This window comes from Lagopus leucura, unplaced genomic scaffold, assembly GCF_019238085.1.
Source record: "Lagopus leucura isolate 7727_CA_CO unplaced genomic scaffold, USGS_WTPT01 Super-Scaffold_73, whole genome shotgun sequence".
NCBI classification, from domain to species: domain Eukaryota; kingdom Metazoa; phylum Chordata; class Aves; order Galliformes; family Phasianidae; genus Lagopus; species Lagopus leucura.
The window spans coordinates 61650447-61677294 of NW_024962252.1; the positions used below are offsets into that span (position 1 = coordinate 61650447).

The 26848-nt window shown below is 36.2% G+C and overlaps 1 protein-coding gene across 20 annotated transcripts in view; it reads left to right on the forward strand.

Moving 5' to 3' along the window:
* AFDN (afadin, adherens junction formation factor) overlaps positions 1-26848 on the forward strand; it is a 114190-nt gene that overhangs the window by 18685 nt on the left and 68657 nt on the right. For 14 of the 20 annotated variants that reach the window (XR_006180268.1, XM_042877279.1, XM_042877337.1 and 11 more), the window contains exons 2-6: positions 15219-15414; positions 17166-17281; positions 18826-18989; positions 20258-20418; positions 21399-21556. Coding sequence is in view for 19 of the 20 variants with exons in the window: in XM_042877279.1 (XP_042733213.1) it covers positions 15219-15414; positions 17166-17281; positions 18826-18989; positions 20258-20418; positions 21399-21556 (795 nt within the window). In the remaining variant the exon portion in view is untranslated. The remainder of the gene's footprint in view (positions 1-15218; positions 15415-17165; positions 17282-18825; positions 18990-20257; positions 20419-21398; positions 21557-26848) is intronic. The other 6 variants (XM_042877287.1, XM_042877346.1, XM_042877356.1 and 3 more) reach the window with 1 other exon arrangement.

Here is a 26848-nt window from a genome sequence, read left to right on the forward strand (position 1 = left end):
TTGAAACCAGTACTTTAGCATTTTTTCTAAGTAGACTGTAATCTCAACTGGGTAGGAATGTTTAATATTGCTAATTTTTGCTTCAATGGAGTATTTTTACCATTAAAATTTAAAATGCTACTTTAGAACTTTGATAGTGTGAATCTGTTAGTTCTGTAAATGTTCCAGAGGCCAGAATTAACGTACAAGGAACATAACATGGAATAAGCCAAGCATGCAAAATCCTCAGAACTCAATATTAAATTTTGTATTATGATACTGAATTTAAATGAAGTTTAAAATTACCTTTTCCTGCATGTCATATTGGAACCTAAGTTAATACAAACTTGTTAATACTAAGTTAATACAATCTGCATTTCTACCTGTAAACATGGTTAGAAGGTGTTGTAGGTTGTTTTTCTTTTTTGGGGGCACTTTAACAACTAAATCAATCACATACTGATCCTTCAAATCTTCATTAAGACTAAAAGTAGAGCCAGATTCTTACCTTACATTGTGTCATAACGAAGTAATGATTTAAGATGCTTAATGTGTTAAAGAATTATCAGCGTTTGTAAGGAGGAGAGGCACTACCTTGCTGCTGTTGAGAAATTAAAACTTTTCATAAAGAATAGTCTTGCACAGAACACTTAGGGTAGTTAGAGGTTCCCCTCCCAGGTATGTTGGAATTAAGATCAACAATTCTAAAACAGTAACTGAAAAAATTGTGAACTTGGATGTATATGTTTCAGCTATACTATTCAAATAGTTAAAGGTGATTTATGATCATGTTTCTTTTTGCAAAATGTCACTAAAATCAACCTTTTTGTACCATATTATATCATTTTCTTATTTATGCTATTATGCTATTATGAAGAGAACTGCACAGGAAGTGAGGAGCTTCCTATGTAATCAAGTGGTCAACTGTTGTTAACTCTATCAGGAATGGAGTTGGCTATTGCTCACAATCACCAAACTTTCATTATTGTCCTGAGCGTAGAGCAGAGACTCTAAAGCAATAGGAGTCAGAGAGGAATCAGTGGCCATGATTGAATTACTGCAATTCTAGGAAGAGCAGTTTTTGACTTGTCTATCTTCAAGTTGCTTTCAAGTGGTTCTTCCTTTTAATGACTGACTTGGTGGCACAACTAAGGATTACTTTCAGCAACTTTAATTGATATATTTTTTTTAATTTATGTTTTTAAAATATGTTCAATCTATTGTATCTCTGCACTGTCTTTCTCATTTTCATTTTCTATCAATTCTCATTCTGTCAGTGCACTGTCAATTCTCGTTTTCTTCTCATAATTTTGATTACTTTCCTCTTCTGGCCTGTTTGGTTGTAAAGATGCTGTTGTCACATTTGCCAGCAGTCAGAGACTCAGGACTGTAAAGTGAGTTTTTGTATGGACAGTATCTGATGCAGCGTTTTGTAGAAGGGCACTTGGTGTCGCGTAATTCCTCCACCATTTGTGATATTTCTACATGGACTGAGTCCATGTCAGTATCCTCTTCTTACATCCAGGACATGAAAAATATTTCCGAAGCTAGTATTAGCAGTAGAGATTGTAACTCTAATGAATTCTGCACTTGGTGGTTTCTAAGATTCTGGGTGTAAGTTATTTCCAGTAGAATATACCAACTTGGTATTTGATAAATTTAGTTGAACTTGGAAATAATAGAAAGCTATCTTTATCTTATACAACTTACTCTTAGACATTAGATGCTATGTCTTTCACTATTACAATAAAAACGTTTCTATTCTGAAACTGTAAACTGTACTGAAAAGTTAAATGATTTACTAATTGAAATATGGTCAAATTATACTTCAGTAGCCTTTGTCAGGCCTCTTATATTGGGTTTCAAAAGCAGTGTTGTGTTTGCTGAGGTTTGGACTATTTAAATAGATGTTTCAGTGAGAGGGATGAAATGTCTTTAATTCCCATATATATTCAAGTTATTACCATTAGATACTGCTAGCTAACTTTTGATACGCTTCCCAATCTGCCAGGATCTGATTCTGCAGAGATGTTCCTTGCTTCTGTAAATTACTATTATTGACTTTATTTTGAATATCAGTTGCTGCACAGGGGAAAAATACAAGCATGTGATTTCATATTCATTTCTCCAGCTACTGATATGGCTTTCTAGCAATCAAAGATTTCTTCGCTCATTTCTAGTTCAGTTGGGGGTTTTGTAATCCCGCCTTTGTGCTGGCCTTGCATCCTCGATGGCTTCGTGGGGGGGGGTTCTTAAGGAAGCTGAGGGACAGATGTTGGTTGTTTCAGAGCTAGTCCAGAGAGAAACACCCATCAGAGTTCACAGAAGTGCTTGTGTTGGAAAAGATGGCAGTGACAAACATGGAGCTGGAGTCAGGTAGGTGGGGAAGGGGAAGCAAAATTAGAAACAAAAGAAATATTTTTGTTGAATAGGTATGTAGGTTGCTCCAAAAGCAATCTCTCCTATTTATTTCCATGGAAAATACAGCAGATACAAAGAGCACAATAGCACTACTTAATACAGGCAATTCACAGCTACAAAACACTATTTTTCAGCATACTCACTACCATTAGCTATGCATTTTCACCAATGATGAACATGAGCCTGCATGCCACACTCAAAAATCTACACAGTGAAGGTGACTCACTGTAACCACTACCGAAATGCACCACCCACCACCTCACTGTCGTAATATCTACTGTTTGGTCTCCATGAATGTTCAGCAAGCATCGGTGAATGTCATTGGGGGCCATTTTTTCCACCTGGAGGATATGAGTGACACAGCTTTGCTTCAAATGCATTCCCGTGTCAGACTTCATTCTGCCAGACTGCCCCTCTGCTGCCATCTGTCACATGGCAGCAATATGTAATGGAATGTTAGTGGAAAGGTTCAACCCCTACTGCCCTACCACCACTGTGTGCCTCTGATTCTGTTAGCCATCATAATAAAATAGGAGGCATTACTTTTGGAACAGTCCTGACATGTAAGTGTGAAGTACATTGAAGTGTTTAGGACTATTTTGAACTAACTAGCTTTTGTGTTGGAATAGAGTAATTTATTTTTAGCACGAGAAGTCAAAGGGAAACAAAAGAGTGAATGCAGTGAAGTCTGAAGATATTGTGGGTGGCATTACTGCAGAGAAAGCCCTTGTTTAACTTGTCAGCAAGTGGCATTGTGTTCAAATGCAACTAACTGAAACTGAATGTCATTCACCAAGCACTGTATTTGGTAAATTTGTTGCCAAAGATTATATAACAGGATTAAGTAGGATCTGCCGGGGGAAAGCTATCAGCAGCTAAACTTTATCAAACTGTTAGAGCTATTGTAAAGATTTTTGAGGTCGTCTGTGTCCTTGGGTAGTCTTCTCATTCTCCATTAAGATAACCAATGACAGTGATGAGCTATTTTATAGGTTTTAAGAAATGGCATGATTCCTGTAATTAAAAAAGAAAAGAGAAGAAAACTGAATTCAAAGTGATAATACCTGCAGGGTTTTTTGAGCAACAGGATTAAAAAGAAAAGCGAACTTGTCTGGACTCTTTCTCTCATGTTTGGGAGTTTCAATATGGACCAAGTATTTCATTTAGATGTTCAGAAAGTTTGCTGTTAATGCTTCTAGTCATGTCTAAAACTGAGGTGTTTTCGTTTTCACTCATGTCTGTTTTTATCTGTGATAAATGAATATCTCTTCTTTTGGATGTGTGGCAAAAGTGACTAAGAAAAACTGTCTTGGCTCTTGAGTTTGTGCTCAGACTGAAGGTGCTTACAAGCACTGGGGCTGTGCATCATGGAGTGAGATCAGTAAATGGTGTCATAGTCACTTTAATTCAACAGTGCTGATTTTGGGTTTTGTTTTCTTGTGCACGTGGGTTGTTTGGTTGGGTTGTTTTATTTGTGGGCTTGTGTTTTTTTTGTTTTTTTGTTTTTTTCAGAACTAATGTTGTCAATGATTTTCTTTTCAAAGAAACAGAGGAAGTGAGGAAGTTAAGTATTTTGGTTAGAAAGGAACAACAGTATTTGTTCAAGGAGATTCCTCCATCTATTTCTATCCAGAGCATTAGTTAGGACAAAGATTGTGTTGTAGGTTACATTTTGAAATGGTATTATTCCTTCTGTCCTGCTTGACTGAACTAATATACTTGGAAAATAACTTTTTGAAATCCAGTCAAGTTTTGGATTTGAACCAATCCTATCTGGAATGTATGAACTTAATGATTGCAGACCAAATTCCAAGACGGTACAACAATAATTGTACAACTGGAACAAATTTAAATGTTGCACATTAATGTCTCTTGAGGTAGTTGAACTGGTAATAAGGTTAATGAAGCTGGCAACAGTCCTGTGCAGTTCTGTGCTATCACATTGCTTTTTGGCAAGATCTTGACCTGCTATAAAACCTTCAGCAATGTCAATTTGGCAGTGAGCTCTTAACAGTGCTGTAAACAAGAGAATACAGATTGGGAGTTCTTTCTGCTTAGAACCCGTTTTTCCTCAAGTTTATGTACTCAGTAATCCCTTGTAGGTATTGTGTATTGTCTTGTGTTTTGTTTGGTTGTTTGATTCTTCACGTTCGTAGGTGCACTGAGATCCCTCAGAAAAAAAATAAATAAATACGTAAATACTTTCATCTTTTTTACATTGCTTTCAAAGTGGGCCTGCCTAATCTTGGTAAGCTGGGAAATGTGGGTCTTGTTAAGAATACGTTCTGTATTAGAGGTTTGATACCTTTTTGAGTTGCACTATGTCTTAGTTTTGTCTGTTTGCCTTCTGTTGTTTTTTTTTTTTTTCTAGTAGATTCCTCAGGGCCTTTTTTTTTTTTTTTTTTTTTTTTTTCTCTTTTTGTCTACTCTGGGAGAATCAGGTGCTTGTTTCCTATTAGGCTTGTTAGCATTCCTACCATAAACTCCTGACTAATTAGCCTGGTTGCCAGAGCACTTGCATGCAGAGTATCGGATAGCATCTGCGTTTTTCTAGTTCAGTCAGTGTAGCTGTATGTCTTAACCCTCTGCAGTACAGGTCCTAGCACATCTGATGGGAATGAGGAACTAATGAGACATGACCAAGTCTATCAGAGCAGGGAAGAAGTTGTGGCAATCTGTCTTCACTGGCTCTGTCAGCTGAATATGACACTGCCCTTGGTTGTATTATGCAAATGGGACCCAATTTTTATGTTTTCTCTTGATGCTCTGTTGCATCATACAGAAGTTTGATGCTAATATAGTAAAAATGCACTGTTGATTAAAAGAAATTGAGGTGCCCATCTAAATGACTGTTAGTGCATTTTTTATAACGCAGTACATGTTTTTCTCATATTTCCAGTAGCAAGTAAAAATGAATATTACCTGTCTGAGTGGTAAGTTAGAGACAAGATTTCATTTCCACGATGAAGAGAGACTGCAGTGTCTGTACTTCTGGACACTGGAGAATCCAGATAGGAATGAAACGTTGGGAATAATTGTATTGATGCTGTCTCTAATAGAACAACACAATCAGGTTTAGGGAGGATGGCCACAAGAAATGGCTGCACGATTGTGGTTGCTGGTGGAAATGCATATTTCAGGGATGCAGATTTCTGTTTTAGCTAACAGAAGTGCTGATCTGCCTGTAGCTATTGCTGTTTGGGTTGCTGTAACTGCAAGACTCAAAACTTTACCTCAAAATTCTGTTTTCAGTTTCTGCTAGTTTCACTTAGTAACTTAAAAGCTAGCTTTACTGACATCTTGTTATGGTTTTAAGGTTGCTGTTAATGATGTTTGTCTACCAAAATTTATGTAGGAAACAATTGTATTTTTTAAAACTATATAGAAAATATGGCATAACTACCATCTAAGAGCTCCTTCAGTATTTCAATTCCAGAAGTGCTGTTAGTAGTAGACTTCTAAAATTTAGTTTATGTCTTTTTGAAAGTTGTTTATTTTCTTGAGTTTCATGCATTCAGAGAATGGGCCTGTATGAGAGAGCTGTGCCATTTCAGTAGCAGGCCACAAGTTCCACTCAGCTCATGAGGGATGTCAGTCTTTTCTGATACAGTTCTGCCATATCAGTGTCAGCATGCATAGGAGAAGTATTTATGTGCTGGTGCCACTGTATGTATATAAGCTAAGCCTACTTTCTCTTTAAAAACCTCCATTCAAATCTTTACTTCTTATTTACAAGTTGAAAAGATTCCTTTTGAAAGCCAGTTTGCCTCTAGCTTTAGAAATAGCACTTTGAGTTGAATTGCAACCCCACACAGTAACACCTTATTGCTGTGTTCTTAGCCTCTTTACTGCTGTATAAACGTGCATGAGGAAGCAGGAGGACAATGGAGGGTTGCCTGACTGCTGGCAAGGTGAGCAGATGACTAAGGTGATGCTGCACCTTTGAGCAGGTGTGAAATGCAGAGCAGATCGGGCTGGATGGATCATCTATTGGCTGCTAGCTTCTCCCCCTCTCTTTGTTCTGGCGCTTATCTGACCTGCACACAGGCCTTAGGGCACACAGAGCCAGCAGAGCCCAAAACAAAGAAGTCCCTATTGGTTTACGGGACTGTAAAGGCTCTGTGCAGGGTCAGGAGTGTGCTGATGCTAGTGGAAAAGTAGAAAAGAATTTCTAGCTTGGCTGAGGTTGCTGCTCTGTGGTTCACAGAAGCAAAAGGAATAGTCTTTAACAAAATAAATAGGTGAGGCCATTGCTTTATTTTATTTTTTTAACATAAGCTGAAAGGTGCTACAGTGGATAGTTTGCACTACTTGTTTTTCTTCTCGTAAGTGTTGTAGAGTTACTGACAAGTGTTCTGTTTTTAGGTCTGCAACAATGACATGTTGCAGGCAGGGAGTGGAAAGGTAAGGGATGTATCCTCAAGACCTATTGCTGTTTGTTGTGGTTTTGTTGTGTTGGTTTTTTTTTTTTTTTGTTTGTTTTGCTCCTGCTCTTAAATGTGTCATGATTAATTCAGCATAGACTTTGTCCAGGTTTTGACTTCGTAGCTCTTTTCAAATATGATGAGACTGCATGAATCTGTGATTTTTGGCAGAGATTGTTTCAGAGTATTTTGATATATCAAACATGTATGTCAGTTACTTTTTTTTTTCTGTCACACTACCTTCTTCCAACAAGGGTGCTTTGGTTTGTTGTTTTTCTTTTTGAAAATTTTATTTATTTTGTGTTTTCAAAGTATCTGTTCACAGAGACTGCCAGATCTTCATTATTATGTTATCAGGAGAGTCACAGAACAGCTCTTGTGTGAGCATTAGTATAGTTTATAACAGTATATATGACTTAATCTGGGAGTGTGATTTAATCTCCTTTAGCTTTATTTGTTATGTTCTTGTGTTTAAGTGGTCTAATGTAATGAATTATTGAAGTTTGAATAATTACATAACCATTAGCACTCCCTGTTAAAAATATTTTGGTATTTTTCAATAAATAGACTCAAATTTTATTTTGTTGGAAGAGGGATCTGCGTTTCCTTCTGCTTAATTGTGAAAACGTAAATGATGCTGTACACGTAACAAAAAATATCCTGCAGGTGGCAGACAGTTGCTGTGTGTTGCATGTGCCAGTAAGATGTTTGTAATTGTTTTCTGTGGGTTTGAAAATTAGAGAGCAGAGCCTGTAGTTCTTTTGGGAGCACCCTTGGTGTATTTTTGTTTTATTTCTCATGGTAACTGCTTCTGGAGCTGTAAGCCTTGCTTGAAGTCACTTCGTGATGCTTACACAACAAAGCGCTTTCAGGGTGAAGTGTGGTTGGTTGCTGCGTGGGGTCTGGTGGCCTTGGCAAGATACAATTCTGGCATTAACTCTTTGCTTTGAAGGAGGTAGGAGTTACCCTGTTTACTTAGTGTTGATGAGTCAACTAAAAAGTTGGATTTTGAAATGTGAGATTACATTTCAAAAAATTAAAAAAAAAAAAAAAGATTACAAAGTGCTTTTCTTTTAAGTCCAGTAGTCATTGGATTGATTGTTCTTGTTGTGAAGGCAGTTTGAGAACGAGGGAGGAATGTGCACAAGATATATTAGAATATTTGCTTCAGCTACAATGTAAGGTTCACTTGGACATTCCAGCTGCATTTACGGTTAGCAAATTCTCTTTCATAATGTATTTTATTTATATTTATAGAAGTGAGTTTTAGTATTTGTTTACGATTTTCTTTCTGTAGCATTTGTGATACACGGCAGTGGGTTTTGCATTAACTTAATTGCATTACGTTTATACTACAAAAATGTTTGTAGTATTCATGTTTTTTTGATTTTGACTTCTCATTTTATTTTGTAGTGAGGCTGATTCCTCAGGTGTAGTTTTCTTCAGGAAAATAAATTGATGATTTCTCCTAGTTATCCACCCTGTGCTGTGTGTTACTGATAATTCTCTGATAGAAGACTCTTGTTGGCCCTGCTTCTGTGAACAGAGCTGTGGCAGAACGAGTCAATCTGCAGTTGAATTTATCATTGACCCGCATGTCAAAAGTTTGGAAGAAGAAATAAAGCTGATGAAATTGTTGTTGTTTCAATAGGAGCTGTCTATTTATCTTCATTCTTTCTTCTCTTGAAACCCTCTGCCGTCACTTGTGAAACTGCACTTGTTGAGGCGCTTGAAAAGCTGTAGGTCAGCAAAAGCTTTGCTTTCTCCAGAAAATGGAAAATGTTTTGAGATATTTAATAGGAATTATGGCAGATTCTGCTGGTGTTGCTAGATGATTTTTTTAAAATCCTTTTTAATAGTTTATCATAGGGTTTGTGTGTGTTCCTGTTTGACATAACTAGGAATGCATGCTGCAAAGCTTCATGTAATTTTAATGCTTACTTTAATGCTTTTTGGTGATGTAACGTGTTTGTTTTTTTTTTTTATTTTGTTTTTAATCTTGTAGGAATTCCTTAAGATATTTGTTAGTATTCCATAGATAATGTTGCATGTTATGGATGCAGAAGCAATTCCGTTTTTTACTCTGTAGATTGACCAGGGGTCAGGTACTAAGGAACTGCACAAATGTTTCAGACTATCATACAGCATGTGACCTATTGGATCTGTATTGTGACCTGAATGCATTTAAAAGCAACATGTATTTGCTTTAATTCTAGCTGTTGCCCTCTGCATTGGTTTTATTGTGATTTATATTCTTTTTGGAAAAACTCTTGAGCAACAAGTATGTGTATCTGAATAATAATTGCAGCTTAGTTAGAAGTTAGTCCTCTGCAGATTTTTGCCTGCAAAATGTGAATGGAGCACAAAGATGTGATGTTCTCAATGCCAGCTTTTGATATTTTCTAGAACCTGTCACAGTGAATGCAAGATAAAGAGTAGTATTAATACAGCTTAAAAAAAACCCCACAACCTTACTCGAAGATATACTTTGGAGATGTTAGAGATAAGGATTTCTGACCTGAAGTTTAGATATTCTCTACTACTCAAGAGATTAAATAGTTTATCAAGTGCTACCCATGTAATATACTCACTTATGCTAAAATATTGAAGTACGTATTGATTTGTGGTTGATACTGGTGGGATGGGAGTGTAAAAGCCTGCCAGTGTTCTTCGCCTGTGGGAATAGCGTCCTGACCTTTCTTTGTTGCTTCGTCCCGCGTAGCTGAATAATAATCTCTCAGTACCTCCTCTGACACTATAGAGGAGGGGTTTCCTTTCTCATGCAGGAGCAGTGCTGCGGATTACTGTGGCTGGCTATTTACTGCTTTGTTTGCAGAAGCCTCTGTTTAATTCTTCAGGAAGTCCAGGATTCCCTGCTACAAATCCCATTGTATCAGATTGAAGACTTTTCTGGAACTTCACTTGCTTTTAAGCAAGCACACTCTTTTCCACTATTTTTTTTCATATGCCTTCTTGTTGTGTTCTCCTTGTGTAAAAAGACAGGAACAGTTGGGAAAAAGAAAAAAAGAATTGGTTTTTACAGAAATTTTTGAGAAACGGAAGTATTTATATTTCAGTCTTCCATTGCTTAATACTTTCAGTGTTCTTTAACCAGTTCTCGGTAATCACAGACCAAACCTCTTATTTATTTGCACTTCTATGTCATTTAACATTGAATGAATGACCATCTTCAGTATTCCTTAATACTGCTAAAAGCAGAAATGCCTATGTGATAGTAAGTAACTGGGAGCTAGATGTAAAGAGTAAAAGAGCATTTCAAGAAACAGAAGTTATTTTGCTGAAGCTTCCTGGAAGACTTAAGTGATAATGTTTGATTTAAAAACTTATATGCCTTGCTTTCAGTTTCAAATGTTACTTAAGTGGTTTGTTAGGTTGGTTTCCTGCATTTGTAGTGCTCTTTTTCAACTGGTGATGATCTGAGGTCAATGAGACTGTCAGAGGAGACCCATAGAATTGGGAATGCCAATGTTCTCAAATAACATTTTGTCAAAGATTTTTGCAAGATTTTGGGGAATTTCAAAGCCTTGTTGTTGAAATTGTTTCAAGTTTGCCACTCTGGGGCTTTTGTATGTGTAGCTGCTTTATCTGAAGACAGACTTTTGCCGTACTTGGCCTCTTGAAGCTGTTCTTGCATAAAGTCAATGACAATCTTAACAAAGTAGTGGAAGCACTGTTAAGATGTATTGGTGGGCATTTTCATTGGCTGTTGTAGTACAGATCCACCATTTTATTTATTGCCATTTGCTGCACATTGTAGCTACATATCATCTGTTTTGTGACTAATTAAGGTGTGGTACCACCTTGCTTTTTGTTGTTGTTGTTGTTTGTTTGATTGCTTAAAAGCACACACACACAAAAAAACAAATAACAATTAAAAAAAATACCAGTTAACTATCCTAGCCATCTGTTATTGTCTTTCTAGATGATATACTTACGGAAATTACTGCAAGTTCTGCTAGTGATGGAAAAAAGCGTAAGAAGGCTCTGTATTTAAGGGAAGTGTTCTTTATGATTTGAAAGGCTTAAAAGAAGCTGACTTGTCAGCTATATGCTTCAAAGATATTCATTTTGCAGTCTAGATAATGAGAATCTAACTCTTGTAAAAATTGACTCTGTTGGCATGGTAGAAGACTGTACATTCCTATGTAAGGAGAAGTGGACTTGAACAGCACACACATAAAATATTTAAAACATGTTTAGATGAGAAACAGAGATCGCATATGATGCGTGTAAATTCCTAAGAGAAACTTAAGAGCTTTTATAGCCTCATAATTGCTCACTTTTGAAATCCAGAGAACGATTTGATTTCTTTCTTTTTGGTAATTGGAAATTGGCAGTTCCTCATCTTCAGAGAAAGATTAATTTGAGATATGTAAACATTCTGGGGAGATTGTCTACTTACAAGTTTATGTTAGTAATGCTTGGATATCTATGCATCTATTTACTTTTTCACAAGAGATTTTTATTTATTAGCCTCTCTCCTTGACACAAGTCCACATTATAAATCACAGTGAACCTAGCTTGCAGTCTTGCCAAAGAAATGCAGGACTGAGTGCGTTTAGAGGCTCAAGGCAGATTTTAGAGTGAAGAGTAGAAATTTAAGACTTTGTTTTCTTCTTGAGGCTGGGGGCACTTTGTGAGTCTGTGTGGATGTTTGTTACATGTTACTCAGAGCACCTGGCCAGTACGCTAAATGTGCCTTAAGCTAGAAATAAGTACATAAAGGATGTGTAAATATAATAATGAAGACTGTTTTGTAGTCTCCTGCCTCCCTAATTTTTCAAAATGTGAAACCAGTGGCTTCTGTACTACTGAACATTTGTATTTAAATTCTCTAATACTCCAATAATGAAAGTTTGCAACTTACTGCAAATGAAACGTTAAACTAAGTGGAGCTTTATACTGGGAAAATATATTCATATTATGAAGTTTTGTGATGCAGTTGTGCAGTTTATATTTTAAAGGAAAACTTTGGAGAAGTGTGTTGAGATGCATGGGCTGCAGGGGGACAGCACAACAAGCTGAGGTGGAAGAACATGGGGAAAATGGGCAGCCAGTGTCAGTGCATTTGGTTGTTTTCATGCCCTGATTGTCAAAGCAAGAAACTAAAACTCTGGTGACAGTTTTTCATTTGCTTCTTTTCTGAAATGAATAATGCTAACGTTGTATCTCAGTGGTCACGGTGCAGTTTTGTCACTTCTCTGTTCTGCTAATGCCCAGAAGTAGGAGCAAGTTTTAGAAACAAAATTTTAAAACATAATAATAGAGAAACCCATGAGATTGAAGAGATCCTTGAACTGTTCTCTAGATCCCTTCTGAATGTAAATTTGTTGCATTCCTTTGCATTGAATCTCTGCTAGTTACTGCTGTGTTATTGCAGAGAATGAATACAGTCTATGGCATTAAAATGTGACTCATGCAGTGGACATTTTCAGAAAAATAATCTTCTTTCCTTTGCAAGGAAGGGGAAGTCAATGTACTTGTTGAGCATTAGGCAAAACCAGTTACTAGAAAGCTGAAGTAGTATACACAAGAAAGATTGTAAGGCTATAAAATCTGGCAAAGACAGTATGGAAGTGTAAGATAGGAAAAAAATAATTTACTGAATAATATATCAGAAGTCTTTAATAATAACTTTATTTGAACACATTACCATGAACTTAGCATAAGCCATACGGCTATGCCATGATCATTTTTATGAAAGAAAACTTATCAAGGAAAGGTAACAGCAGAGAAACTTTGCTTCTTATGGACTATTGAAAATCTTGGAAAGGCTGTCACAATGAAGACCTTCTTATGGATAGCTTATCAGAGGAGCTCTTCTTGCACTCTTGTTAAAAGTGCAAATAGACAACATAAAAGCAAGTTGCTAGAATCAGAGAATATTCATCACATAACTATAAAAAAAAATGAGAGATGAAGTAACTTTACTGCTATTTAATGATCCTTCTTGCTAGCCACCCCTAGGCGCTTGGGTATAAATGCAGTGTGAAGCCATAATTAAAAGGATGATTACTAAGAGTTTCATCTGTGCTGATTAGAATCTGTAGTAACAAAAATGTCATGGATGCATTATAATTTTAATAGCTCCATAAGCTATGTGAAAAGGTGTTTCTCAAACTGTTTAGAGCTCACTGAGGGAATTATCAAGAATATTGAACAGTGTGAAGAATTTATTCACAGATATTCAAGAAAGAAATGTTGTAGTGGGCTGCTCAGGGGAGTGATGAAGTCCCCACCCCCAGAGGTATTTAAAAGATGTTGTACTAACGGGCATGATTTAGTGATAGGATGTTGCATGTCAGGTTGGACTTGATCTTAAAGATCTTACCCAGTGTAGGTGACTCTATATGTAAAGAAGATCCAATTGGCTCTGGTATGTAGGATTTCCAGAAATCTTGTGCATGAGATCATCAAGGAGATTAAAAAAAAAAAAAAAAAAAAAAAAAGGCAGGATGTTTTTCAGAAGTGAGTGGCAGCAGCACTTCCATTACGAAAACGAAAACGTGTGTGGTAGGAAAGTCAAGACCCAACTTTATCTAATTGCAGAAGGCCCTCTACGTTCAAAGCGGGAAGAAGAAAGTGGTGGAGGCCATACGTTAGGGAGGCATACAGAATTTGTAACTTCTTGCAGGAAGGAACAATTGTCTGGGATTACAATAGACAGTTGTGTGAGAAAGCCAGTTTAGGATCAATTGATAGAATGAATCTATCAATTGTTGGGATAACACGGAACAAAAGAAAATGGGTAATTGTCTAGGTCTGTGGTGCATTTGCATTCAATTGCCATGTGCGGATCTTCCTTCTATAAGATGGAGCTTTGGAAGGTTCAGAAATGGGTTCAGTGGTTCAGATTGTCAAAAGTACAGAATTAATTCCTTGGGAAGTTTAAGACAGGATGGATTGGCCTGAAGAAAATGTGCAGGGAGAAAAGTCCTGTGAAATCATGAGTGAAGTCATGAGTGACCTGGAGGAGAAGAGGATAAGAAATGGTTCTTCATCATCTTTACCAAAGCAAAAATGTCGCATCAGTTGCGGGTCGTTTTTTCAAAGCAAACAAACAAAAAAATAAATAAATAAATGCTTTTTCACAGCATAGGAAAGTAGCTGCAGAAGTTCTTGTTGTGGGACACTGTGGGTGGTAAACATTTAGGGACTCGTAATACAGTGAAAGAAATCAGTTGAAGAAAAAAAAAGGCTGGTTCTAAAGCAATACTTCAGTGTACTTGCATGTTTTTCTCCTGAGTTTTGTTGTGGTTGTTAATACCGCAGTGTCATGTCTTCACAAACTCAGGATACAATACAAATAAAAAGCCCGTTTGTTTCTTTGTTTGGTTTTAATTAAGTGTATTTACATTATTCTTTAGGACTGTACAGTGCCAGTGAGAAGTGAAGTGTGGGCCTTGTCTGATTTCAAATCATTTGGATGGTTGGTGCAGAGTGGAGAGCACAATGATAAAAACACTGTTTACAGTTGTGAAATGTGTCTTTTCTGTGTATCTAGGTTTATCCTACTGTGCAGGTTATAATACTTTTTTCCTGGAGTGATAGAAAAGCTTCAGTAAATGTTTCTGGGTTTTGCTGTAAAAGATAATGTTGTGATATCTTTTCTGTGAGCGGTTGCAGCACTGGAAAGAACTGTGCTTAGCATGGAACCTGCCACTGCACCCAGCACCAGAGGATATTTCTACTAGAAAGCCTCTGGAAAGTGAAGGCACGAACAGTGTTTATTAAACAGCAAACTTTGCAACATCAGAGTGGTTAGGGAGCTATAGTGAAAGTAACCTATCTGAAAATATCAAATAAAACCCATTTTGGTTGATTTAGCTTCCTCATTAGGCTGTTTCTATGAATGCCAACCTAAGGCAGAGGAGCATGAGGTAAAGTAAAGTAGAGAGAAAAGATGATGCTCAGGACTGCCGTGATAGAAAGTTGTTCTCTTTGAGACACATTGCACTCAATTATATTTAACTTCTGTTATTACATACGTATGATGTGAGGGCAAGGTTTGGGCAACAAAATAGCTTGGGACTGATCTCAAGATATGTTTTTGTGTGAGGGGAGAAGTGTGCATTTTTTTTTTTATTTTTTTTTTTTTCAGGTAAACCTGAAAGTAACTTGAAATTTGAAATCTCGAAGATCAAAGTTTCAAATATTTGCAGTAATGTGGGGTACTTGATTTCTTTAAATGGAAAATCCTGTTTTTTTCCATGTCCTTGTCAGTAATCCCTGGTGTCCTCAGACTTTGGAAAACCAATGCAATATTTGAACGTCTTAGGATTTCATAAAATGTTTCTAACAAACTGAGCTATGAACTGCTAGCCATTAACCAAACTTGTGGGTTTTTAAAAAATTTTTTTATATTTTTTGCAGGATTTGGAATTTCATGGTGTGATGAGATTTTACTTTCAAGACAAAGCAGCTGGAAACTTTGCAACAAAATGTATCCGTGTCTCAAGTACTGCCACAACTCAAGATGTGATAGAGACTCTTGCAGAGAAGTTCCGGCCAGACATGCGCATGTTGTCATCCCCGAAATACTCGCTCTATGAGGTGCATGTCAGTGGAGGTTAGTACTTATTTGTCCTCTTTCCTGCATCCGTGCTACTTTTCTGCCCACCTTTAGCCAAAATACCTCTAAGTTTTGCTGTCTGTTTCTGAGCTGTATAACAGAGTTTGATTTCTTTTGTTGCTTTATGTATGTCACTACTAATTGTTACACTAGGAAGTGGTATTTCAGAATGTAAGCGTGTCTATTAGGCCTGCAGTTCATGTAAGTTTTAATTATGATTATTAAGTGCCGTACTTGACATCCTCTCACTTGTTAACATTTGTGAGAGTGTTGCTATTTTTAGGACCGGTCGATTAAGGCTGGATTTATAGTGGGAGGATGGAGGTGTTAAATTGGAGCACTTGAGAGTGCATCTCAGTTCTCTGATGTTGTGGGTCTTGTAGGTAGCCCTATGTTGTATATACCTTTACTGTTAAACTGGAGGAAGTTCAATATACTGTTGTCTGAAGCTGCTGTGTTTCCTAAGCAGAACCTTTAGTGTTGTCTGGGAAGAGCTTAGATTTCTAAGCAGTCTTTTGTTGTTGCTAGTATTTGTCTTCCCCAGTAATGCCTCTCTTCAATAAAACGCTATAGGTTGGAAGCAGTGTAGGGTGCAGAGGGTCACTACCAAACTATGGGAAACTAGTGTCTTTAATTCTTCTTTTGAATGACTGAAACTAATATAATGTGAGATAAAGAAGGGACGTTTACTGGAGTGTATATCACTTTCCATGGTATATGAGTGATGACTCGATGCGAGTCATAAGGGATTAAAAAAAAGAGTTCATGTGTCATCACTGATTAAAGTGATGAATACTATATGGTTTCTCTGCTTCAAGTTGTTTGTGTTTGTTTTAAATCCCTTAGCACTGTATCTGTAGCCAAAATAAAATAGTTTCCTTTGCAGGGAAAGTTCCTGGTGTTTAAAGTGTGGCTCGTAAGAGAAGCACTTCACTCAATATGAGTTTTTCACATTAAGTAAAATGCAAATGCAAAGACATCAGTGCTATGTGTATATACTACCTCCTGCTTCTAAATGGAGGTAAAATAACAGAAGCTGCTTAATTTTCTTAAACACTCTCAGATTTTTTTCATGTAAAATGGATTCAGCACACTAAATGAAGTCTGTTGTAGTATATGTAATGAAGTTTGTGTAGTGTATGTACATAATGGATTTTTGTTTTATAGTCTGATTTAATTTTTTACAGTCTTTAAAGAGCAGTAGTTACTGGGCCAAGGTCACACTGGTTAAATTTTAAATGAGGAAGATAAGTATTTCAGAGCTTCATTAAATTATGAAGTTTCAAGGACTTTAGCTGCAGAAACAAGTTCTGATTGTTAATCTTATATTCTTGAGCTTTAGTTCTGATAAAGAAAATGCACAAATGTGTTATGGACTTTTGTCTTACATAGATAAACTTGGGTTGGGTATTGGAAAGGAGCCATTTATCTCTGCATCCTTACACCACTAGGCTCTATACCTTTAGAAAGGCATCAACTGATTACTGGAGCAAGCTGCCTAGACAGATTGTGAAGTCATCTTCTCTGGTGATATTCAGAATCCACCTGGATTCTTTCCTGTACAGCCCACTCTAAGGAACCTGCTTTAGCTGGGGCATTGGACTGGACTGTCTCCAGAATTTCCTTCCCACTCCTACCATTTTGTGGTTGTGTTATTGTGTGCTGTTCAGTGAAAGTGCAGCTTTGTTTCTAGATCTCTTTGCTCTTGAGATGCCACGTAATTGTTAACGCTTTTCATTTTTTTGAAGAAGAAAGAAGATTAGATGTGGATGAGAAGCCTCTTGTTGTACAATTAAACTGGAACAAAGATGATCGAGAGGGAAGATTTGTTCTCAAGAATGAAAATGATACAGTTCCTCCAAAGGTGAGGCTTTAAGCAGTATGCTAGTGGCAACAGCAGTCTTGCAATTTATGGGACTTGCTCCTATAGCAAAACTTTTTTTGAAATCTGTTTTTCTAATTCCTGAAAAAAACTGCTGGATGATGATCTTGGATATCTGCAGCAAGTCTGCTTAAATCCTTTAAGTGCATCTTCACCACCCTCATCATGCAGCATTATTATAATCTTTCTAATTAATTGTGAAACTTGGATCCCTGTAGCCGTCTGGTATTGTAGCATGCAATACCCAGAAAAGTTTGTTCTAATAAGATGAAGTGAAAATATCTTCCATCAGTATATGATGCTAAATGCCTAAGAGATAATCCCAAGAGGGATCTTTGCAAAGCCTTTAAAGGAGGATGCCAGAGAGGGTTATTTAACTAAAAAATTGTTACCTGCTTCAGTAACATTGGGTTTCTTAAAGAAACTGGTGGAAGACTGTTTCTTTGTGAGAAATTAGTTTCCATCTCACAGCAAGGGAAGGATGGGAAGTTTTAGTGTACTTGATGTTCTTTTCTTTTTCCTTCTCATTTCTTTTGTATTAGTTATGAAACATTTAATTAGTAACATGAACTTAAATCAGGCTTTGGCTCCTGAAGTCAGCTAATTGTATACATTATATATTATATCTAACTTTTTTTTCTTATTCTAAGTTTATAGTTATGGTAAATGTGCTGTTTAGAATGGGCTGTAATCAGACAAACTTGTCTTGGGCTGAGCACTAAATTCTATTTACTATTGGATTTAGAGCTTTCTAATTTCAAAGATGCTTTAGGTATAAGTTCATGAGCTTTTTGGTGTTTATGCTACTTTTGACTACAGGATACACCCCTATTGGACACAAGGAAAGAAAATTAATGATGCCTTGTTCTACTTTTGCCAGTCATGCTGTTCATTTTTCATTGAATTAACAGAGAAGAAGGATTGAAGATTGACTTTTTTGCTTCCTGGTAGAAGCAAAAGACTCTGCATCAGTTTTCTCTCATCTTTCATGACTTTTTCCACAGAAGGCAAATGACCAGAGTATTATAGGTATCTTGAGTATACAAGGAGCAGGAATTGGAGAAGAGAGCAATGGAAGGGCATTTCGAAAAAATGCATTTTAGGAGAATTGTCCTCGCTCATGTTTGTCATTTTACAGTTTGTTCTTATTTGATGTTCTAACACAGTGGTATTGGAAAACAAAGGTATAACATTGTCTGGTGAAATAGATTTTACTGGTAGGTGGAAGTTTCGGTTATCTTTGAGGCCAAGTAGACAGTAGGTAGTATTCAAGTAAAATTCTGTTGCTTGGGTATGCTTCCTTTGTACAAGGTATTTAATCAGTTCATACTTGCTTTGGAATGTGAGATTATTTTGGCCTTTTATGTTATCCCTGTGGGTATTAGTCCCAGAATACTTGCCTGGGGTATTTTTTTTCATATTAGTAATACTATATCTTAATCAGACTTACTTGGGAAATTAAAATCAATAATAACACTTAATTAGACTAAAAATGATGGAAGTTGTTTTAAACTGATTTATTTCAGAAGGCTCAGAGTAATGGCCCTGAAAAACAAGAAAAAGAAGGAGTAATACAGAATTTCAAACGAACTCTCTCAAAAAAAGAAAAGAAAGAAAAGAAGAGGCGTGAAAAAGAGGCACTGCGGCAAGCATCAGATAAAGATGATCGACTTCTTCATGGGGATGATATGTAAGTGTTGTAAACATTACATATGTCAGTTCATACAACCTGCATAATTCTTTAAAGGATTTATTATCTCTACCAAATAAATCCATTTTATTCATTTAGCAGTGGTTGACATAGGTATTTTACTATCATAAACAAAATAAACAATGGCAATTTTTGTGGCTTGTATGTTCATTTTTGGCATTAAAGCTTACTTTTTTATAGGAACCTTAATGCTTGTGCAAAAATTGACACATACTTGTTGACTTGGACTTTTTTTGTTTTTGAGCATTTACTCTAGTTTGCTTCTGTTCCCTTCTCTGTTCTGTCTTTTGATAGGAAAGTAGTTCTTGTAGGTACTGCATTTGACTTATCACCTGGCTACAGGCCAGTTTGTTTTGGCTTTTTTTGTTTGTTTTTGAGGTCAGGATTGTTTTTCTTTTGTGTAGTACTGCTCTGTATGGACATCTTTGCACCGTTCTTCACATGTCAGTATTGGGCTTTCCAATTCTGTACAGTTACTTAGCTTAATCTTATTTTTAAAAAATTAATGTACTATTATATTTAAGTACATGAGCAGAAGTAAAATCATGAGCTACAAGCATGTACTAATTCTTCTTCAACATGACTTGCGAGATTTGTAACTCACAATTAAGTTAAGGGTGTTACGTAAAGTTCCTTTTCTCCATCTTTTTTTTTTTTTGGTAAGAGGTAGAAGACCCCTTTTCTTTCTTGAAAGGTAGCATTCATCAGTACTTACATTGGTTGCTGATTATCTCATGTTCTTAAACAATCCTAGTCCTAGAAGAAGTGCTGTTAGAATACAAACCATCTAATAACTCAAATAATCTCTTATACGTATGGATTCCACTTGCCTTTTATGAAGTGATGGGGTTATCTATATACATAGATTGCTCTGAAAGTAACGCTTCCTACTTGCTTCCAGAGAAACTAGAATAGATACAAAGAGAACAGTAGCACTATTTGATAGTGTTTTGTAGCTGAGAATGTGTTCCATTTTCTAATGTGACCCACATTCTCTTCATACATCCTTCCATGTCAGACACCTTTTTGTCGGACTGCCCTTCTGCTGCCATCTGTTGCACGGCAACAAAATGTAGCAGAATATTGGTGAGAAGGTTCAACCTCTACTATGATACCAGCAACCATCCACCTCTGATGTCATGGGGCAACATAATGAAATAGGAGACATTATTTCAGAGCAACCCTCATGTATATATTTTCAGGTACTAATGACAATTTTTCTCTCTTCATTTCAATTAATTTGGCAGTGAGAATTCTCGCCTTGCAGCTGAGGTTTACAAAGATATGCCTGAGACCAGCTTCACCCGCACAATATCTAATCCTGAGGTGGTTATGAAACGACGGCGGCAACAAAAACTAGAGAAGAGAATGCAGGAATTTCGCAGTTCTGATGGCAGACCAGACTCAGGTGTGTAGACTACTTTTAGTTAAATTTGTGTTAATCTGTTAATTGAGTGAATATTTTTAAGGCCAGCAGCTCCTGTGAGTTTGACTTTAATTAACCTTAAAGTACAAATAGATACTGGAGATAGTAATAGTTAAGTATGGTGTAATGGAACAGATGATTCATAGAGGTAAAACTCCATAGGAGTGTACTCTATGACTAGTGTGAGTTAGGGGCAAGTTGTTGGGAGAGAGTATGCTTATTGATCTTACTAACAGTACTGAACAAGGACAGAATTAGATTTATGAATGTTGCAAATCAGAGAAGCATTCTGAAATGAATATGATTCATTTTGCTATGAACAATTTCAGTAATCAGCAGTGCAATCAGTGGCACAAATACAAGATGACAACGAATATTTGTTCGGATCTGCCCAAAGAGTTCTCTGTTAGATCTTTTGGATCACAGTGATCAAATATTTCCTGTTGTTAATGTGAATATAAAGAAAACAGTAGTTGTATAGATACCATCATTACATGCAAGACAAATGGAGCAATTTTAGTAGTATTCTATCCACAGAAGAGTAGTGAAGAGTGAGTAGAGGTATAGAAAACACTACTTACAAGAGGAGTCTGAAATCGGCTTTTCAAAGAGAGGAGAGAGTCTCAGAGATCAGTGCAATCTGGCTGTTAAAGTGGGAGAGGATAGTTTGTCATCCAGTTGTTTTCACTATTTCATTTTGATGTCGCTAAGAGTGGTAACGATGGTGAAGTGTAGGGTGAAAAGCTTTCTTGGAGAATACAACATCACTGGAGGCTTTTACCTGTGGTCAAAATGCATTTTGAGATTTTGTGTAACCTGCCTTGTATTAGTGTGTTGTCCGAATGATTTCTGAAGAAGTTCTTTCTTAGATTCTGTTAGAAATACAGTAAATTACCATCTTTTATTTTTGTTCTTATTTTTCTATTCTGTGGTAGCAGTGTTAATTGAATTTTGTTTCCAAGGTGGGACGCTGAGAATTTATGCGGACAGTTTAAAACCAAATATCCCATACAAGACAATCCTGTTGTCAACTACAGATACTGCAGACTTTGCAGTTATTGAAGCACTGGAGAAATATGGCTTGGAGAAGGAAAATCCCAAGGATTATTGTATTGCTCGTGTAAGTAAAGTTACTATGTCATAATTCTTCTCATGTTTCATATTTTACAGTTGTCTTTATGAGTGGCTTAAAATTGAATGGAAAGACCTTGGTAGTTCAACAGCTATCAAAAAAAAAAAAAAGTTTAACAGCACTAAGAGTTCTTTTTTAAAGATTGTTTTTCAGATAAAATCTCATTTTAAAATATTGCTTGATACACAGGTAAACATTAATAATGAAAGTAACATGTTTTTGTATTTGATACTGTTGCCTGATACCACAAAATGTACTTATATTTCACAGTTGTATAAAATAATAGTTGATCCTGCAAAGACCGAAATTCACGCTGTTTGTGCATAAGCTATCTTGGAATAATAGAATGGCTTGGGACCTCAAGGATTGTTAAGTTCCAACCTCCCTGCCACAGGCAAGGCTGCCAGCCACTGGATCAAGCACTAAACTAAATTGCTCAGGGCCCCCTGCAAACTGGCCTTAAACACCTCCAGGGACGGGGCATCGGCAGTCTCTCTGGACAACCTGTTCCTGCACCTCACCTCTCTCAATAAAAAACTTCTCCCTGACATCTAATCTAAATCTTCCCTGCTTTAGTTTAAAACCATTCCACTTGTGTCCTATCACTATCTACCCCTGTAAAAAATTAATTCCCCTCATATTTATAAACTTTCTATGAGGTCTTCCTACATCCTTCTGTTCATCCTTCAGGCTGAACAAGCCCTATTCCCTTGAATAAGGAAGTCTGCTTAGAGTCAGAACTGCTTAGTCCAAACTCCATTATTAAAGGTTCTTTATGCCTTTCATTGTTGGCTTACCCTCATTATATATCAGAAAAGATGAAACGTTTAACTAAAATTTGCACTTACTTTCAGAATGTAATTATTTTAGGAGTTCTAAATGGATTTTATAGAATCACTCTTTCTGATAGGTACAGCTGTATAAAAAGGGCTCATGGACCAGTACAGATTAAAAATTATAAACTTCTGTCCACATTAACTTCTGAAAGAGAATGGCGTGATATGAAAATGTTCATTAACCTGTAACTGTGATCTCAACTATTAGAGTTAATTTACATTAAGATTTTAAATACTCATTTTATTATTGTAAGGGTTTTTTTTTTTTAAAGTAATAGTTACAGCACTTTTTTTAATGACACATCACATTTTAAAAGCGATTCTCAGTTTTGTCTCTGAAGTATTTTCTATGTGTAGTCCTATGTATGCTTATTATCTTAATACTGTCTATCTATTAATAAAATTAATGATTCTCAGTCATCAGTGCTGTAAAATAGGCTTCTGAATTGACATTCTAGTTTTTCTGGTGTTTTGAGAGGATTGTAGCTTGCAGCAGAAACATTTTAACTTTCTTCAGAATTTGAAAAATGTTTTGCATTGAACTGTTTTGTTCAGAACCAGAGGGTGTTATGATGTATTAAGAAATATTTATGCTTCAGAGAATTTATTGAGGTGATTACATGCTTCTATACCAGGGAAATATTTGCAAGTTACTGCTGTAATAATGACATTCCCCTCTTATACCTCCCCTTGTTCTTCAGTCTTGTGTGTGGTTGTTTAATGTAGAAAATAGTCCATGCAATGTTGCACTGATGCTGAGAAACATTAACCAAGTCTTTGCTCTGAAGTAAGTTGCTTTAACTTAATTTTCAGGAAAGCACATTTGTAGAATACTTCTGCCTTTTGAGGGATGCCTCTTCTTTATACTGTAAATTTCTATAATTAAGTAACTTCTCTGTTCACATTTTAAATATGAGTGGTATTCGTTGACTAACAGCCAATCTTTTTAAATGCCTTTCAAGTGCAGAAAGCCTTACTGTTTTGCTCATCAGAAGTCATTGGCTAAAACCTGTTCGGCCTTTCTGAGTGCCTCTGTTGATTAAGGTTTTTCAAATACGATTCTTGCTTTTTACTGAAGTTGAGTATTTTTAGATTAACTTAACTTAAAAATCTATCTTTTTTTTCCTCCCACATACTCTATGAATTTGCTTTCCTTGCTGGAAATATAAAAACATCCTACATTCAGCCTGATAATTCTTTCAACATTGCTTCTGTTTTTTGGAAACCTACAATACATCAGTAAATAGGTTTCATGGCAGCTTAGCATAACTTCACTGACGAACCAGTGGCAGGGCTTCTTCCCTTACTTAGTATTTCAAATACTTCATTGTATTTTGGGGAAAACAGATCTTTCTTGTACATGGTACTTTTTTTTTAACTTTATAAGTTTAAAGCAGTGTGCAGTAGAACTGGATAACTTCATTTTCCTATTGGGAAATGTTGGGATTGTAAATGCTTTGTTTGGGCGGCAGGTGACAAGTCTTACAAGAAGATTGAAGCAGTTCACATTTATTTAACTATTAAAATAGATGTTAAATTACATCACAAGACCTTTGTAAGGCTGCATAATTACTAGTAATCAAGTGCAATCACTTGTGAAGTTTCAGTTGAAACATGAAAATTGTAAGGTTTGTTTCTGTTAGTGCCTACCATTGACAACTTCTGTTGTAAACAGTTATTTCCTGTTAGTTGCTTTCTTTCATATTCCACTTTGTTGTATTTCATGCTGTATCTCTATGCCCAATTCTGAAGTTTTTCCATGTAATCAAGTAAATGCAAGTCTGTTCTGGTATATATTGTTTGTTTCAGTACACTTGGTTTGTGTTTCCCTGCATAATATGAGGTTCACCGCACATGTCTCAAGATGTCAAATTAATTAGACAGTCTTCCATGCTACCTGTGTATATTCACTTAGGGCATAAGGCATGAGGCATGCAGCAAACCAGTTAACTCCTGGAATCTTGATTAGACCTTTGTTTTAGCATGCTGCGATTCATAATTACTTGAGGATAAGATGTAAACTTCTTGTAATGTCAAACAAAAACATGCAGTTTATGGTAAATAGGACTTTCGTTTGTTTTTGTTTTTTTCTTTTTACAGAAACAGACATGAAATACTTGAGGTTTTTTGTTTTGTTTCTAACAAGCTCCGTTGTGTTTTTGGTTTTGTTTTTTTGAGGGACACAGGCAGAACCTCTGTTCCTAACTTGCAAGGAGAATTTTAAATGAATTAAAATTCACAGTAGATATAAGGGGTTTGTTTGCTTAATTATTTATTCACTCAAAGCAGAAATGGTCGAGGAACTTACAGAAGAGCTGTCCCAGTACTGTTTGGTTGGTTTGTTTTATTTGATACTTTTGATAAGGCTAGATTTAATAACTTTTTCTGTAGCTAAATTTGACCCTTACTTATCACAGGGATTTAAGTGTTCAAGTTTTACCTTCTGTTATTGGTTGATCACAGAAAGTGCCTTGCAAGGATAAGTTTTAAGATGCTGTATTTAGAATTTTTAGCCTGAATTTTCTGTGTGGTTCATTGCTTTTTTGAATCAATAAATGTAGGTTGGAGTGAATTTCTGATATGCATGCCTATGAATGCCATTATAAGGAAACAGAGTATATTCTTCCTGATCTACTATGTTGTTTTTTGTTGTTGTTGTTTCAGTTTGTGGTTTGTTAGTTGCTAAGACATGATCTCAGCTAGTTTTTACCCATCTCGAGTTCCTACTATATTACAGAAAGCAGGGGAATGTGCAAACCTGATTCATTAAAGGGTGTTTAACAGCACCTTCTGTTTTTCAGGATGAAAGCAAAGGCAAAAAAACCAAAATCATAGTGTAAACCTATTCTGTGTGTTTCCATTATTCTAAAATGTGGGAAACTCAGCCTTGTGGGAGATGGAGGCAGTATTCAAATAAAGCATGGGTGAGATGGTTTCTAAAATTACTTTGTGATTAGGAGCTTCCTGTCCTGTTAAGGTCAGTTGTAGTGTTGTGTGTCTTTGCTGTAGGTTAGGTCACACACCTTTTTTTAGGCAAGGAATGTCTGAGTTTATCAGCTCACGCTTCTCATGAGATGGAAGTAATAGTAACTGACTGGAAAGACGAGGAGATTGCTGCCTTTGTGACCATTTCTCTTCAACTTCTCTGTTTTACTATTGCTGCTGTTAGTTAAGCCAGGAATGCCAGAGTATATGTTAATACAAGTTCCAAGGCAGAATAAACATCAGGGTCATGTTGTAGCCCTTGTGTTTTTATCTCTCACCTTTCCTCTAATTTCAGAGCATTTGGATTTTCTTTGGTTTCCTCTCCAATCTGTATTGTTCAGCCCTTGAGTAAGCAAAATTTTGGTGTGTGGTTTCTATTTAATGCTTGATCTGGAGGGGTTTGTGCTTTTAAAATAGTTGTTGTACAAAGCTTGAAATAGAGTCTTTCTTGAATAGCTAATTCAAATTATCCTGTAAGTATAATCAGTTTTGAAATCTGGGATGTGAAGTAGAAGAGAGTGGTTTGGCAAGATAAGATTTGAGTTTAGATGTATTTCTGTTTCCTTTTGGTTTATAAATTATAATATTTTCCTGAATTCATAGTATCTTGTCTATTTGAAAATCTAATTAAAGATAATGTAATTAGATCTATGTTTAGTCAGGTTTTACATAGAAAAGCTTTTAGGGAAAAACCAATGACTCAATTAAATACTTGTGATCTTAAACATACTTATTTCCTGCTTGGAAGAAGATGAAAGGAAGTTTGAGGTGTGTCTGTGGGAACTTTGTTAACACTGCAGTGGGTGTGGAGAGGAGGTGACAAATAAGAGTTAGAAGCCTATGGAGGGCTGCAGCATGGTTTTGTGCACCAGTCAGTATGTACCTTAATTTTGGAAGGCGTTGCCTAGGTCATAGTTCAGAGATAGAAACAATGTGGAGTAGTTCATTTGAAATAAACTTCCTATGGATTTAAATAACGTTAGGATCACAAATGAGGTAGTAAAAGCTTTGTGACTTTTAAAATGTTATTATTTATTATTTAAATTCAGACATGAGTGATTTATATTTGATTTAGAGGCTAGTCACGCTGTAATCCTGGCTGTTGCTGTTTTTATGCTTTACTGCTTTGGGAAGCAGTAATGTGAACGTGTATGAAAATGTCTCCTTTCGAGTCAAAACAAATTAATCAAGGTTTTCCCCTTTCTCAGCCTCATAAGAGTATAGCTATAAAAAGTGTGAGTGCTTTGAGGTTGGTTCCCAAAGTATGCTTATTTTAGGTTCCTCCTCAAAGCTAGACAGCATGAAGCCTCAGCCAGATGCTCTAGTTTTGCACTTACTCTCCTGGTATAGACAAGGTGGAGGTTAAGTGTGACAGGGATGCAAAAGGTATTACAGTGTTTGCTTTGCCAACTTGTCTTGCTGTTTCTAAAGATACTTACATATTGCTTTAACAGAATGG